The sequence below is a fragment of the Anolis carolinensis genome, chromosome 1, assembly GCF_035594765.1.
Source record: "Anolis carolinensis isolate JA03-04 chromosome 1, rAnoCar3.1.pri, whole genome shotgun sequence".
NCBI classification, from domain to species: Eukaryota; Metazoa; Chordata; class Lepidosauria; order Squamata; family Dactyloidae; genus Anolis; species Anolis carolinensis.
In genome coordinates, this window is record NC_085841.1 from 361,572,085 (window position 1) to 361,588,459 (window position 16,375).

The 16,375-nt window shown below is 40.6% G+C and overlaps 1 protein-coding gene across 1 annotated transcript in view; it reads right to left on the reverse strand.

Moving 5' to 3' along the window:
- Window positions 1-16,375, reverse strand: part of samd4a (sterile alpha motif domain containing 4A) — a 160,577-nt gene that overhangs the window by 21,659 nt on the left and 122,543 nt on the right. Inside the window, exons 4-7 of the mRNA XM_003227821.4 lie at window positions 10,944-11,053; window positions 9,008-9,094; window positions 4,833-5,130; window positions 2,498-2,583 (exon numbers count right to left, since the gene is read on the reverse strand). Coding sequence (XP_003227869.3) covers window positions 2,498-2,583; window positions 4,833-5,130; window positions 9,008-9,094; window positions 10,944-11,053 — 581 coding nt within the window. The remainder of the gene's footprint in view (window positions 1-2,497; window positions 2,584-4,832; window positions 5,131-9,007; window positions 9,095-10,943; window positions 11,054-16,375) is intronic.

Sequence of the window (16,375 nt, forward strand, 5' to 3'; positions counted from 1 at the left end):
CCCAAGCTCTGGTTCAGGCAACAAAAACCTTGAAACAACACACACAGTCAGTCATCTCTCCCCATTTTCAGGTTTAACTTTTGCGGATTTCAATTACCTGTGGATTTGTTTTAATACGGACTCCCTAATAATCTCTTGGTTTTCCAGGGCAACACCTGCTGGTCCAGAATCCGGAGATTCCTAGAGAGCTGTTTTAAGCTCTCAGCCAGTTTTAAGCATGGATTTTAAAAACTCATGTCTTGTGTTTAATAATAATAATAATAATAATAATAATAATAATAATAATGACAAAAAATCAGTACAAGAAAACCGCACTACAAACTAGAGCTGACAGCTGGCACAACAAAACATTGCATGGAAAGTTCCTTGACAAAATTGAAGGAAAAGCTGACAAGGAGAAGACCTGGTTCTGGCTCACGAATGGGACCCTGAAGAAGGAGACAGAAGGCCTGATCCTTGCAGCCCAGGAGCAAGACATTAGAACAAAGGCAATTAAGACCAAGATCGAAAAATCAGCTGATGACCCAAAATGCAGACTGTGCAAGGAAACCGATGAAACCATTGATCATAGCCTCAGCTGCTGTAAAAATATCACACAGACAAACTACAAACAGAGGCAAAATTATGTGGCCCAAATGATTCATTGGAACTTATGCCTTAAGTACCACCTCCCAGCAGCAAAGAACGGGTGGGATCACAAACCTACAAAGGTAATGGAAAATGAACACACAAAGATACTGTGGGACTTCCGAATCCAGACGGACAAAGTTCTGGAACACAACACACCAGACATCACAGTTGTGGAAAAGAAAAAGGTTTGGATCATTGATGTCGCCATCCCAGGTGACAGTCGAATTGATAAAAAACAACAGGAAAAACTCAGCCGCTATCAAAGGCTGTGGCAGAAACCAGTACAGGTGGTCCCGGTGGTGATCGGCACATTGGGTGCCATGCCAAAAGATCTCAGCCGGCATTTGAAACAATAAACATTGACAAAATTACGATCTGCCAATTGCAAAAGGCCACCCTACTGGGATCTGTGCGCATCATCTGAAAATACATCACACAGTCCTAGTCACTTGGGAAGTGTTCAGCTTGTGATTTTGTGATACGAAATCCAGCATTTCTATCTTGTTTGCTGTGTCAGACTATATTGTTGTGTCAATAATACGAGGGTTGAATGAAAAGTTACTTGGGTTTAGATGGGAGTATTTTAATAAATCAGAAATAATCCTGAGAATGTGCTCTTTAACTAGTATTCACTTTTCCACATAATCACCAGACAATTGGATGCATTTCTGCCAATGATGAACACGTTTTCTGAAGCTGTCACAGAAGAAGTCGACACTCTGTTTCCGCAACCAGCATCTCACAGGAGCCATTGTGCACAGATCTTCCGATAGCCAAGCAACGCAATAATGTGACCCACACGTTCTTGTGAAATGCTGATTATGCTTGAAATTTCTCTCTGAATGATACGACGATCGTCCTGAATCAATCTGTCAATCTTTTGCTTGTGAAACTCGGTGCTTGCTGTCACAGGACGTCCAACTCTTTGCAAGTCAGATGTTCCCACCTCAACATCTCTAAACTTACTCGCCCAATGATGCATAGTACAGTAGAGTCTCACTTATCCAAGCCTCGCTTATCCAAGCCTCTGGATAATCCAAGCCATTTTTGTAGTCAATGTTTTCAATACATCGTGATATTTTGGTACTAAATTCGTAAATACAGCAATTACTACATAGCATTACTGCGTATCGAACTACTTTTTCTGTCAAATTTGTTGTCTAACATGATGTTTTGGTGCTTAATTTGTAAAATCATAACCTAATTTGATGTTTAATAGGCTTTGTCTTAATCTCTCCTTATTATCCAAGATATTCGCTTATCCAAGCTTCTGCCAGCCCGTTTAGCTTGGATAAGTGAGACTCTACTGTACTTACATCAAGACAATCACCATAAACAGCTTGCATTCTCTGATGAATTTCCTTTGGGGTGACACCTTCTGTTGTCATGAATTCAATGACTGCACGTTGCTTAAGTCGCATTTACCAACCATCTGTGCTGGGTTCCATACTTCATACTTTAACAACACAACCGTTCAATGCTAAGGCTTCCCACCAAATGGAACTGTAGAGGAGAGTCTAATGAACAAGCCAGGACTGCCATCTGCTGAGGAGTTAACGAAGGTGGAGGCAGTACTTTTCATTCAACCCTCGTAGAAGTTTAGAGGAGCTAGTCCAGCATCTGGAGGACCACATAAAATGACACGGTGGGCCAGATTTGGCCTGTGGGCCTTGAGTTTGATACATGTGACTTGGAGATTCCTGGAGAGAACGATTCTTTAGGAAACATTAGGTCCTCCAATACAATTAGATCCACCAGCTGACGTTGACCATACAGTTCATGTTTTCTCAAGTTATTATGGGGACCTGTGCTTTTAACCGGAGTGAACCAGAGGGCTGACTGAAAATATAGACTAGACCTTACTCACCTCATGGATTAGGCATTTGTCGATGAGCTGTAGATAGGAACTTATGTTCTCCTCATCTGGCCTGGAGACAAGAAGCTGAGTACACACTGCAAGGCAAAGGTGAAAATCATTTTACAAGTGTGGTCGGGGGAAAGAAAATGGGGAAATTTGCACCCGGGTCAAGCTTCTTTGCAATGCACGGCAATGACCTAAAAAAGAGTCACTCCCAACGGGAGAGTCAACGGCAATGAATGCGGACGCAGGCAGGGCCCGGATGCCATTCATGTCTTTCTGCCTTTGGTTCTATTTTGCGGTCTCTGTTACTGTGTGGCGTCAACCTGGAATAACTCAATTTAAAAGTCTATTTATAAAAAGGAAGCAGCTGGGCGCTTTGCATTCTCCTACATATGGAAAGGCGCCCACTCAGGCACAAAGCGGTGCAGACCTCGGCTTGCCGCAAGAGGGCACATGGGAACATCAGAAGCGCATGAGGCGGCTGCTTCACATAACCAGTTCCTGAGTCATTGAATATCAAAAGGATGTGCTCAACCAATTTTCCCTAAGAAAATGATCGTGACTGCATCAACATTGTAGAATTAATGCAATCTCAGTTCATTTTAACTGCCATGGTCCAAAGCCATGGATTCCTAGCGAAATTTAGCTTTAGACTTATCTTCCAAAGAGTGCAGATGCTTTAGTAAAGGTTTTCCCCTGATGTTAAGTCTAGTCGTGTCCGACTCTGGGGGTTGGTGCTCATCTCCATTTCTAAGCTGAAGAGCCGGCGTTGTCCGTAGACACCTCCAAGGTCACGTGGCCATAGGCATGACTGCATGGAGCGCCGTTACCTCCCCGCCAAAGCAGTACCTATTGATCTACTCACATTTGCATGTTTTTGAACTGCTAGGTTGGTATGTGTTAACCCTTGATCAGGTTGTGTAAATGTTAATTATCTATATATATATAAAAGAGTGATGGAATCCTGGCGACCGCCAAAACAACAAAACTAAACACCCCACAACCTCGAAAATTGACAACACAACCCATCATCCACACCTCTAGGTTGATACAACAAAAAGAAAAGAAAAATAAAGTCCTAATTAGACGGAGAGGAATAATTGTTTTTATCCAATTGCTGCCAGTTTGAAGGCTAAGCTACGCCCACTTAGTCTCCTAGCAATCCACTCAGCCCAGGGGACAGGCAAAGTTAGGCCTCACTTAGGCCTCTTCCACACCGCCTATAAAATACAGATTATGTGATTTGCACTGGATTAGATAGCAGTGTAGACTCAAGGCCCTTCCACACAGCTATATAACCCATTTAGAATCTTATATTATCTGCTTTGCACTGGATTATCTGGACTCCACACCTTTACCCTTTACCTTAACTACCACCAATTCCTCAATACTTTATTTCCCATACCACCATACTTCGCCACAGCAACGCGTGGCCGGGTACAGCTAATTGCTATATAATTGTATTGTTTTACCTTGCTTAATAATGTGTTATGTATGTTAAGTAATGTATGTGTTGTTTTTATGATTGGAAACCGCCCTGAGTCCCATCGGGGGATAGGGCGGTATCTAAATAAAAACTTTATTATTATTATTATTATTATTATTATTATTATTATTATTATTGGTTGGGAGAAGCTGGGGCTAACAGTGGGTGCTCACTCTGCTCCCCGCATTCAAACCTGTGACCTTTTGGCCCACCTAATTAGTAGCTTGGCAGATGCTTTGCCAAACTACAAATCACAAGATCCCATAACATTGAGCTATAGCATGTGCAGCTAAACTGCATTAATTGTACATTATAATCGCACCTTATTAATAAATGTCATATTAGTATTTATTCATCTTCCGTCTATATAATCCTTAAGAAGTTCTACAGGCCAATTTACACCAGACTTTCTTTCCTCCAACCTGGCCCCATCCAGACATTTTTGCCTATAATTCCCATGAACTCCAGCCAGCACGGATGACGGGAGTTGTATGCTCAGACATAGATACAGACTCAATATGTGCTACACACTTTGGAAATCTAATTTTTGGACCATACTTCTTACAGGGAGCCAACTGGTATGCTATGTGAGGGTTGGGAAACCCCAAAGTAGTGTCGAAGACTTTCATGGCCGGAGTCACAGGGTTGTTGTGAGTTTTTCTGGCTGTATGGCCATGTTCCAGCAGCATTCTCTCCTAATGTTTCGCATGCATCTGTGGCTAATGGGTCTTCAGAGGTTCTGTTGGCAGTGAGGCAAGTGGAGTGTATATAGGGTTGTTGTGTGTTTTCCAGGCAGTATGGCCTTGTTCCAGAAGTATTCTCTCCTGAGAATGAATACGAAAGCAGACGACTCACCTTTCCCCATCACCTTCGTGAACTGCCCCGGGATGTCTCCTTCGGCCAGAGGGATGCCTCCGGATTCGCCCTCGCAGCCCGGCAAGTGCGGATGGTGGTGCAGCCCCCCGGAAGCGGAGTCCTTGCAGTCTGGACCGTGGCCGTCGGAGACGATGAGAGACGTGGGGCGGCGGGACTCCGGGTCCCGGCCGTGTCCGTCCCCGGCCGAGGTCCGAGAAGAGTAGGCTTTGATCGGGGTGAGGATCATTTGGTGGAGCTCTTGGAGAGGGACGCGGAGGTTGCCACCTTCCAGGATGTCCTGCGGGTTGAGGACAACACATCATGCAGAGCTGAGCCAAAACTAACACATGAATTCCAACAGTACGACACTTAAGCAACACACAAATACAGAATGGTAACGCTTGGCTTGAAAGCAGTACATGTAAAGAACTGTAAAGGAGCCAACAGTGTGATGCAGCAGCTAAAAAAGCCAATACGATTCTAAGCTGTGCCAACAGGAGCATAGTATCCAGATTGAGAGAAGTCATGGTTCCACTTTAATTCACACTAAGTCTGGTTCTATTATTATTACTATTATTATTATGTATACTTATACATTTTGATTGATAAATTAATTACAGTAGAGTTTCACTTATCCAACATAAACGGGCCGGCAGAACGTTGAATAAGTGAATATGTTGGATAATAAGGAGGGATTAAGGAAAAGCCTATTAAACATCAAGTCAGGTTATGCTTTTACAAATTAAGCACCAAAACATCATGTTATACCACAAATTTGACAGAAAAAGTAGTTCAATACACAGTAATGCTATGTAGAAATTACTGTATTTACGAATTTAGCACCAAAATATCACGATGTATTGAAAACATTGACTACAAAAAAGCATTGGATAATCCAGAACGTTGGATAAGCGAGTGTTGGATAAGTGAGACTCTACTGTATTTAAATAATAACAACAACAACAATAATAATAAAAAACAAAACATGTATAAGTAGATAAAAGGTGTGTAGTAGAGGGATATGGAGTAAAGTTGTAATGGAAAAGTTTAAAACTGATAAGAAATATGCTTAAAGATGTTCTTGATTTTTTTTGCTGTCAGATTGTATACAATATGACATGACTAAGATACTGTAAAATGAGGAAAGAATGTATACTTATGCATTTTGATTGATAAATTAATTTTAAAAATTCAAAAAAAGGGGGGGGAAAGGACTGTAAATGAGCCAACAGTGTGATGCAGCAGCTAAAAAGTCCAATACAATTCTAGGCTGCGCCAACAGGAGCGTAGTATTCAGACTGAGAGAAGTCATGGTTGCAAATGTGTTGTTGTTGTTGTTATTATTATTATTATTATTTGTAAGTTTATGTTTGTTTATGTTTATTTATACCCTGATTTATCTTTCCTGAAGGAGACTCAGGGCCTTTCTACACTGCCATATAATCCAGAATATTGAGGCAGATAATTCACATTATCAACGTTGAAATGGATTATCTGAGTCTACACTGTTATATAATCCAGTTCAGAGCAGATAAAATTCAGAAAAGGGGGGGAAGAAAGGACTGTAAATGAGCCAACAGTGTGATGCAGCAGCTAAAAAAGCCAATACGATTCTAGACAGCGCCAACAGGAGCAAGGTATCCAGATTGAAAGAAGTCATGGTTCTACTTTAATTCAAATGTATTATTATTATTATTATTATTATTATTATTATTATTATTATTATGTTTGTTTATGTTTATTTATACCCTGATTTATCTTCCCCGATGGAGACTCAGGACCTTTGTACACTGCCATATAATCCAAAATATCAAGGCAGATAACCGACAGTATCGGTTTGAACTGGATTATCTGAGTCTACACTGCCATGTAACCCACTTTTAAACGGTCCCTATTTATCTACTCATATTTAGCTTTCGAACCGCTAGGTAGGCGGAAGCTAGGCTGAAGGTCAGATAAGATAATCTAGATTTTATTCAGCTGTGTAGAAGGGGCCTCAAAGTGCCTTACGCTCAAACTATGACCACATCATATAAAATATACAAATACTAGCTTTGCCCGGCCACGCGTTGCTGTGGCTTATGGGAATCCTTTGTTGGCCAGGTGGAATAGCAGTGAATAGCCTTGCAGTCTCAAAGCCTGGCCATTTTCTGGAGTAGCTGGAGCTGTTTATTGTATGAACATAGAGGCATGAATGATGGGTTGTGCTGCCAAGTTTAGTGTTTCTGGGATGTCTAGTTTTGCTGTCTTGTCCTAGGCCGAAATTTCATTACTCTTTTATATATATAGATTCAAGCGTTAAAGCAGAATTAAACACAGCAGTATTAAACGTTCACAGGTAAACATCCATTAAAACATATTCATATGTATTGTACAATACACTCATGGTTGCGACGGCGTGTTCCTGAAAACCAAGTCAATAAACAATTCGGTATTTCAAATGCGGGGCCGAGAAAGGTATAGAATTGCTCAGAAATCATATATTTAAAAAAACCACAGGTTGCTCCTTGGCCTTCAGAAGCTAATATTAACGCCGAGAGAGATCTATTACACCTGCATTATCTCCAGCTGGTTTCCTAAACACAGCCTCACTGTAATATAAATGAGCAGAGTAAATAAACCCCGGCAAACTGCAGAGTGGCTGAAAGAGATCCAAACGGAGGTGGATGGGTTTATGTAATATTATATATACCAGGCATGGGCAAACTTGGGCCCTCCAGGTGTTTTGGACTTAAGCGGCAGAGGGGAAAAGGAAAGGGCCCGAGGCTGTTAGGAATGGTGGTAGTTGAAGTCCAAAACACCTGGTTGGCCCAAGTTTGCCCAGGCCTGGTATATACTAATTCTTACATTAAGCTCTTGTATAAATCAGGAGGAAAACAACGTAAAGGGAGTCCTAGGTGATTTAAATATATCATGGCTTCATTGGGTCCAACTAGATCAATGGTTCCAAAATTGGCAAAGAAAGAGCTGGGAGGAAAAAGAACCAACAAAATTTGAAAATATAATATTAAAAGAACAGACTAAAGAGGGAAATGAATATCCAAAAGGGATAACCAGTACGATATATAAAATACTAGCTTTGCCCGGCCACGTGTTGCTGTGGCTTATGGGAATCCTTTGTTGGCCAGGTGGAATAGCAGTGAATAGCCTTGCAGTCTCAAAGCCTGGCCGTTTTCTGGAGTAGCTGGAGCTTTTTGTTGTATGAACGTAGAGGCATGGATGAGGGGTTGTGCTGCCAAGTTTAGTGTTTCTGGGATGTGTAGTTTTGTTGTTTTGTCCTAGGCCGAAATTTCATTACCCTTTTATATATATAGACTAGCTGTGCCCAACCACGCGTTGCTGTGGCGAAGTATGGTGGTATGGGAAATCAGATAATCTGTATTTTATAGGTAGTGTGGAAGAGGCCTACGTGAGGCCTAACTCTGCCTGTCCCCTGGGCTGAGTGGGTTGCTAGGAGGCCAAGTGGGCGGAGCTTAGCCTTCTAACTGGCAGCAATTGGATGAAAGCAATTATTCCTCTCCCTCTAATTAGGACTTTATTTTTCTTTTCTTTTTGTTGTATGAACGTAGAGGCATGGATGAGGGGTTGTGCTGCCAAGTTTAGTGTTTCTGGGATGTGTAGTTTTGTTGTTTTGTCCTAGGCCGAAATTTCATTACCCTTTTATATATATAGATTAATAGAGATTAAAGGTGGGAGGAAAGGGATATTAACAAGGGAAATATGGAAGAACTGGGAATAAAAGTAGGAGAAAGAAATTGGGAAAAATTATGGAAAGCAAGGCATCTTAAAAATTTATCAATTAGAATAAAAGAAAACTACTACAAGATAGTATGGATGTGGTATTTGACCCCAATAAAGATACATAATATGGATAAGAGCTGTTCAGAAAAATGTTGGAGGGGTTGTCAAGAAAGGGGGACAGATATTCATATGTGGTGGGAATGTAAGTATGTAAGGAAAAGACTTAATTATATGGATTGTAAAGATTTTTCTTTTCTTTGTAACAAATTAATAGTAATGTAATAAAAATATATTTTTTAAAAAGGCTCTTGTATAAGTCAGGGGCGGTTTGGAGACCCAACAGCCACCAAAAGAAAGTTTCTGGAGTATAACAACTACTTTCAGAGTAAGGAACACACAATTAAACAGGAAATAACACTTCGAAACCAACTCACCCGTTCCAGGGACTTGAGGAGGTTCTGCCTCTCTTTTAGCTTTTGGATACTGATCACGATTTTGTGCCTCGCGCCTTTGGTAACGTTCTGCAACAAAAATTAACATAGGTATCTTTGCATTATTATAAACATTTTGCACTGAAAGAACCCTTTGTTGCACCTCAGCGCTGGTTCACCTTGCTCTTAACACACACTCCACCGCAGCAGGCTAAGTTTAAACAGTTTATTGATAAAAGATAGCAAAGTCTGAATTAAAAGCAGTAAACATAGCAAACATCCAAATGCAATGGCAGTCAATAAAAACAATATAATCCAGTAGTAAAAGCCATTTGCAGAGTATAAATCCAAAGACTCAGATGTAGGAAATCAGTCCTGAAAAACAAGGTACCATGAACTTCAGGGTAAAAAGCAAAACACAGTTTCCAGGCATGAAAACAGGGAAAAACCTGCAGCAGCTTTCCATTGAAGCTTAGTATAAAATAATTTTGGGACATTGAACTTATGGAAAAAGCTGAAATGGACTTAGTTGAATAGTAAAGCCTTTGTTATTGTCTCATGCTGTGAAACTAGGAACCAAAGACTTCATACTATCACCAAAATATTTATTTTGGGGGAAATAAGATGCAGTGTCCTGTACTTAAAGCTATATCGTGCCATAATAACATGTTGTTGTTGTTAATATTATTATTAATAATAATCCCAAAATACCACCAGAATCAGGTTCCTGAAAAAAGGTTGGACTTCTTTCATTGACGTCAAATTTCTTATCCAAGTTCCAATACGTTTATTGTGCTAGCCAAAGGCTGCATCGACATTGTAGAATGAATGCAGTTTGACACCACTTGAACTGCCATGGCTCAATGCTATGGAATCAAGGGAGTTTTAGTTCAACTAGGTCTTTAGCCCTCTCTGTCAAGGAATGCAGGTGTTTCGCCAAATTACATCTTCCAGCATTACATAACATTGAGCTATGGCACTTAAAAGAGTAGTATCAAACTGCACCATAGCTGCACACTGAGCCTTGAGTAAATGGATGCAACTGTTGTGGTTCAGTCTGATGAAGAAGGGGGATTTGGGTTTATGCAGGCTGACCAAGGAAATGTTGAAGGCTCTGAATTGTCAGAAATGCAGGCTGATCAAGGAAATGTTGAAGGCTCTGAATTGTAAGAAAGGCCACAGGCTAGCAGGAAAGCAGAAGGTTGTGATAAACAGACTGAAGCAGAAGTCAGTGATAAAGGTGACCTTTCACAGGATTTAGAACATCAACAAGTCACAGGTGGCTCGGGCAGCGAGTCAGAGGAGTCTTTTTTAGATAGAGATACAAGGTTAAGGTTAAGAGTTCATCGTCCCAGGCGTTCTCTGAAAATAGCTGGGAAGCGTGTGGGAACTCAAGGACAGAGGAATGCTTTCTTAGCCTGTAAGCATGGTTAAATAGGGAGAAACAGGGAAAGATTTCAAACCAAGTAACATTGATTTTGGAAGCTTAATTCCTGCCTTGTCTCTGCTCATGGAAAAGGATTCTTGCTTTTTGTTCATGCCTAGATCCTATGTTTTGGATTGTATTTTGGAGTTCATGCTACCTTGATTTTCAGGACTGACTTGCTATACTAGAGACTTTGAACTGTATTCTACAGAGACTTTGAACTATATTCTGCAGGTTGCCTTTGCAATTGGACTATTGCTTTCTTTACTGCTTTTTAATAAGACTTTGCTATCTTTTATCAATAAACTGCAAAAAACCAAGTCTGCTGTGGTGAAGTGTGTCTTAAGAGCAAGGTGAACCAGCGCTGAGGTGCAACAGTGACTAGGTTTGTGTTTTAGAATAAGTTACTTTTCAATAGGGGGATTCTGGGAGTAGTTGTCCCAAAGAGTTACTTTTCCAAACTCTGGCTTCTATGGCCAAACCAACCCTTAGTACTAGTTAGCATTCACTCACTTGAGCCTCGAGCTGACACTCGGTGAGGGCCATCATTTCGTCGTAGGTCATCTGGGAGAAAAGGGCAGCGTATTTGTGGAGGCGCAGACTTTTGAGCCAGGCAGGAACATCTACAAGTGGGAGCAACAAAAGGGAATATTAAATATTATTAAGCAGCAGCACTAATAGTTATTGTTGAGGGGTATATTTGCCAAAAAGCATTCAAAAAAGGTAAAGCAGTAGCATCAGCATCAGACTGGAAGCTTTTAGTGAAGGAGCTTCAACAATACAGTAGCAGAGTGAAGCTTCATAACTTATAAAGACTTTATTCAATACTAGATATTACTTTACTAATTAACTCACAGCAAACATCTCATCTCTGAGGACTACAAACTTGTGCAGGATGTGGTTGCGTTCCAATAGTTATTTATTGCTGTTGTTGTTTCTAACTTTATTTATATCCACCTCTCCTCTAAGATTAGGATTCAAGACCACCCACAAATTAAAATGCAATTAAAAACTTGCAAAAAATATACGCTTTGCAAAGTAGGAAAAAAGAGACCATAGATGAGGTTGTTGTGTGTTTTCCGGGCTATATGGCCATGTTCCAGAAGCCTTCTCTCCTGACGTTTCACCCACATCTATGGCAGGCATCCTCAGGAACATGGCCATACTGCCCGGAAAACATACAACAAACCTGTGATTCCAGCCATAAAAGCCTTTGACAACATACAGACCATAGATGCATCTACACTGCAGAATAAATGCAGTTCAACACTGCTTTTTACTGCCATGACTCGATGTTATGGAATCCTGGGAGCTGTATTTTGGTGAGGCAGCAGCACTCATTGGCAGAGAAGGCTAAAAGCATTGCAAAACTACAACACTCACGATTCTATAGCACTGAGTCACATCAGTTAAAGTAGTGCCAAACTGCATTATTTCTACAGAGTAGACGCACTCTAGGGATATGCAAAATGCGCCAGGCAATGGTGTTCACAATGCATCCACACAATCCTTCCCAATTGATGCAATTATTACTATTAGTGCAACAGGTCATCCTATACATTACAATACACTTATTGTGAGCTACAGCCTACAGTTTAGTTTTAGCAAAATGCTGTATGTACACAAAACAATGTTAGAAGAATATTTGGAAATGGAGCCCTGTGCAATTGGCAGCCACAAGAAATGGATGCCCACTTTCCAAACAAAACGAAAGGTATGGGTTGAACAACTCTTATCCAAAATGCTTTGGACCAGAAGTGTTTGGGATTTTCTTTTAAAAATTCTGGGATATCTGTAAAATGGTGCAGTATTTGGTGCAATATAAGACTCGTGCCATCTCAGAGATCCTCATGTATTTCTACAGCTTCGCTTCTCACTTGTTTGTTTTTGTGTTGTGTATGAGACAGAAGCCTGGAGAGAGACTGGGGATTTTAGCAACATATATAATACCTGTTATATACATGAAAGACAACTTTTATTCTAATGTTATAACTATATTGAACTCCATGACTTCACATAGGTGGTGGTGGGAGTGTGGAGGGATGGATGTGTTGATTTGTGATGTGTGCTGGGGAAAATATTTAATTTTGCTGTACAATGTACAATGACAATAAAATATTATATATATCAATTATTGTATAGGAAGTCAGTCTCTGGTAACCCATCGGCTACCTGCTCCTGCCTTATGAACAACTGAGCAGCCATGCCAGCAACACAACTTCAAAGAGCATCAAGTTTTGGATTTTGGAGCATTTCGAATTTCTGGATTAAGGATGCTCAACCTGTACTAAGCACCAGTTACTATCTGATGCGCAAAAATTTCTAGCTAGTCTCAAATACACACACAACTTCATTTCAATCTCTGAAAGCCTGGCCTGTCTATTGCACCACTTTCGTATTTTTAATTTTATAATCACACTAGTAAACTATGTAAAACCACTACCTCAGATGAATAAATGACTTCCTGACCGTCCTTCGACTAAATACAGTTATGGTTTTATCATGCCAAAGTGCCATATGTGTCAATGGTGGGCCTTGATTCAAGGAGATCTTGGATGATGAGGCTCTGGAAGCAAACCTCAGATGAACCAAACTTTGGAAGGCAAAGTTTGAAAAATTATTTGTTCGTGGTTTGAAAGTGCTATTTCCTGTTTAATTGTGTGGTCTTTACTTTGAAAGTAGCTGTTATACCCCAGAAACTTTGTTTTTGTGGCAGCCAATGGTTGAATTGGTTGAGACCCGATGAGATATTCACTGAAAAACTATAGCAAGATTTGCAGCACGATGTCTCACAAAAAACAAAGTTTTTGCAGTTTAATTAACTTTTTCCATGCTTTTATGACAGACTCAATTAAGAAATTGTATTTATAATCCAGGAACAAAAATTGTGTTTCATAATGTAATTGAGTCAGAATTCACAAGCATGGCCTATGGCTATCTAGTAGTCCAATCTGCTACTCGAATATTGAAAAACATCTGGAAAATGTTCCAGTGTTGTATTGCTGGCGTAAAGTAAGAATTGTAAATTCTTTGATGTAGTTAACTTGATTAACTTCATTTTGACAACAGTTGGCATGCATTGTTGTGCTATGCTAGAAAGGCTGCATCTGCAATACCATGTGCTCAGGTCCACACCATCCACTGTAATAACAGGCTATGAGAACATCCTCCTGAACAACAAACAAGCTCTGTTTTCATTTTGTGCTGCTCACATAGATCTCAGAAAAGGATAAGCATGTATGTAGTAGCTATGGCTCATGGTCCTCTGCCTTTGTTTAACTCTAAAGTGGTATGAGGAACGGTCGCTTACTTGTAACCGTGTTTCTTCAAGTGGTCATCTGTGAAATTCGCACTTATGTGCAACTTTCACAGAGACCACGAAGAAGAAAACAAAGATGCTTGGAATACATTTTCTCGATCTCAGCCAATGCTGTGAGTAAGTTGGACAAAGTTATTGTTGTCTGCTGCCTTCTGCTCAGTTTCATGACTCATCTCAGCTTCAGCTTCTACTGTGGGGCTAACATGTCAGTCTTACCCTATAATAACTTCCAAATCGACACACTATTTTTGCTCTATCTTCCATTTATCCATAAATTATCTAGGCTGTCACCACAGAATCACACTGCGCATCTACACTGATCACTAAAATCAGTTTCAAACCTGTGCTGAAAAGTGGTTTCACTGTGCAGATTTCCATAGGGTTTTCTTTCTATTGCACAGGGAACCCAGGAACTAGTTTGAGGCCCAGATTGTGATGACACAAAACCACAGAGCACTGTGGTTTCTTTTGTGCTCTTTCCTGGGGGTTTGTTGTCTAGCCAAGACAGTTTGAAACTAGCTTTTGTGGCTTTGACTATTTGCAGATTTAATTAAAATGTTATTATATATAATGTGCGGTGGTGGTGGGAGTGTGGAAGGATGGGTGTGTTGTTTTGTGATGTGCACTGGGGAAAGCATTTAATTTCGTTGTGCAATAGTACAATGACAATAAAGCTATTCTATCCTATCCTATTCTATGTTATCTCTGGAAATCTCTAGTCTAGAGATTGAAGAAATTAACAACAACAATAGTTAGTGGCTTTTGATAAATCTAACACGACACATGAGAAGCTGAGCTTTTTTCAAAAGGGGAAAATTTCCTTCATCAGACAGACAGGAGTTCCTCTCCTTGGAGACTATTTCTGACTCTTTTAGGAGGCTGATTTTACACAACATGAATCCACGGAGAGATTTGCACCAAAACAATCCACATTAACATCAAATTCCAACCCCTTTTTCTTTTGCTCCCGGACTCGACCAAATTACAAAACAGCAAACTCAATCTCCTAAGCACCGCCTGAACGCTATTTAAGCAGAGAGGTGTACAATGAAAAGTCCAGATTAAATGTCTTGTAAAGCAGAAAGGATGCCCAGACTACGATGAGTTAGGCCCTGTGAAGGGGATCCAGTTGATGAGAATGGGAGCAATTTTTGATCACCTTTTCTAAACATATTTCATCTTGCTTATATCTGTCTGTTACGGGTGCTTTGTGTTTTTCCTGCATGGCAGAAGGGGGTTGGAATGGATGGACTCTAGGGTTTCTGCTATTATTATTATTACTATTATTATTAATTATTATTATTATAAGTATGGGAGGTGGGACTTGAGGCACAAGTTCCAATGAATCATTTGGACCACAGAGTTGTGCCTCTGTTTGTAGTCTGTCTGTGCGATTTTCTTACAGCAGCTGAGGATATGATCAATGGTTTCGTCGGTTTCCTTGCACAGTCTGCATTTTGGGTCATCAGCTGATTTTTCGATCTTGGCCTTAATGGCCTTTGTTCTGATGGCTTGCTCCTGGGCTGCAAGGATCAGGCCTTCTGTCTCCTTCTTCAGGGTCCCATTCGTGAGCCAGAGCCAGGTCTTCTCCTTATCAGCTTTTCCTTCAATTTTGTCAAGGAACTTTCCATGCAATGTTTTGTTGTGCCAGCTGTCAGCTCTAGTTTGTAGTGCGGTTTTCTTGTACTGATTTTTTGTCTGCTGTGCTTTGAGGGGTTTCTGAATTTTGACTTCAATCAAAGCATTATTATTATTATCATCATCATCATCATCATCATCATCATCATCATCATCATCACAAAGACTGAGTGGTCAGTTGGGGGTGCTTTGACTGTGCTTTTCCTGCATGGCAGAAGAGAGTTGATCTGGATAGCCCCTGGGGTTACTGCTGTTGTTGTTGTTGTTGTTATTATTATTATTACAAAGGCTGGGTGGCCATCTGTTTGGGGTGCTTTGATTGTGCTTTTCCTGCATGAAGGCAGAAGGGGGTTGGACTGGATGGCCCCTGGGGTTGCTCTTATTATTATTATTATTATTATTATTATTATTATTATTACAAAGGCTGGGTGGCCATCTGCTGGGGGTGCTTTGATTGTGCTTTTCCTGCCTGGCAGAAGTGGGTTGAACTGTGTGCATTACTCTCCATCCATCCACCTGCCACTGGTCTAGCCCATGCCTGATATACCGTATATACATTATATATAAAATATATAAACATGTCTTGGGGCTTCATGAGAAACTTTTTGCTTCAAAAAGAGATTTGTGACTGAAAAAGTTTGAGAACCCCTGATCTAGACACAATTCTTCTATTAGGTTGCTGTGAGTTTGACCATGATCCAGAAGCATTCTCTCCCGACGTTTCACCCACATCTCTGGCAGGCATCCTCAGAGGTTGTGAGATCTGTTGGAAACTAGGCATGTGGGCTTTATATATCTGTGGAATGACCAGGGTGAGAGAAAGAACCCTTGTCTGTTTGAGGCAAGTGTAATTGCTGCAAGTGGTCAGCTTGATTAGCATTGAATAGCCTTGCAGCTACAAAGCCTGGCTGCTTCCTGCCTGGGTGAATCCTTTGTTGGGAGGTGTTAGCTGGCCCTGATTGTTTCCTGTCTGGAATTCCCTTGTTTT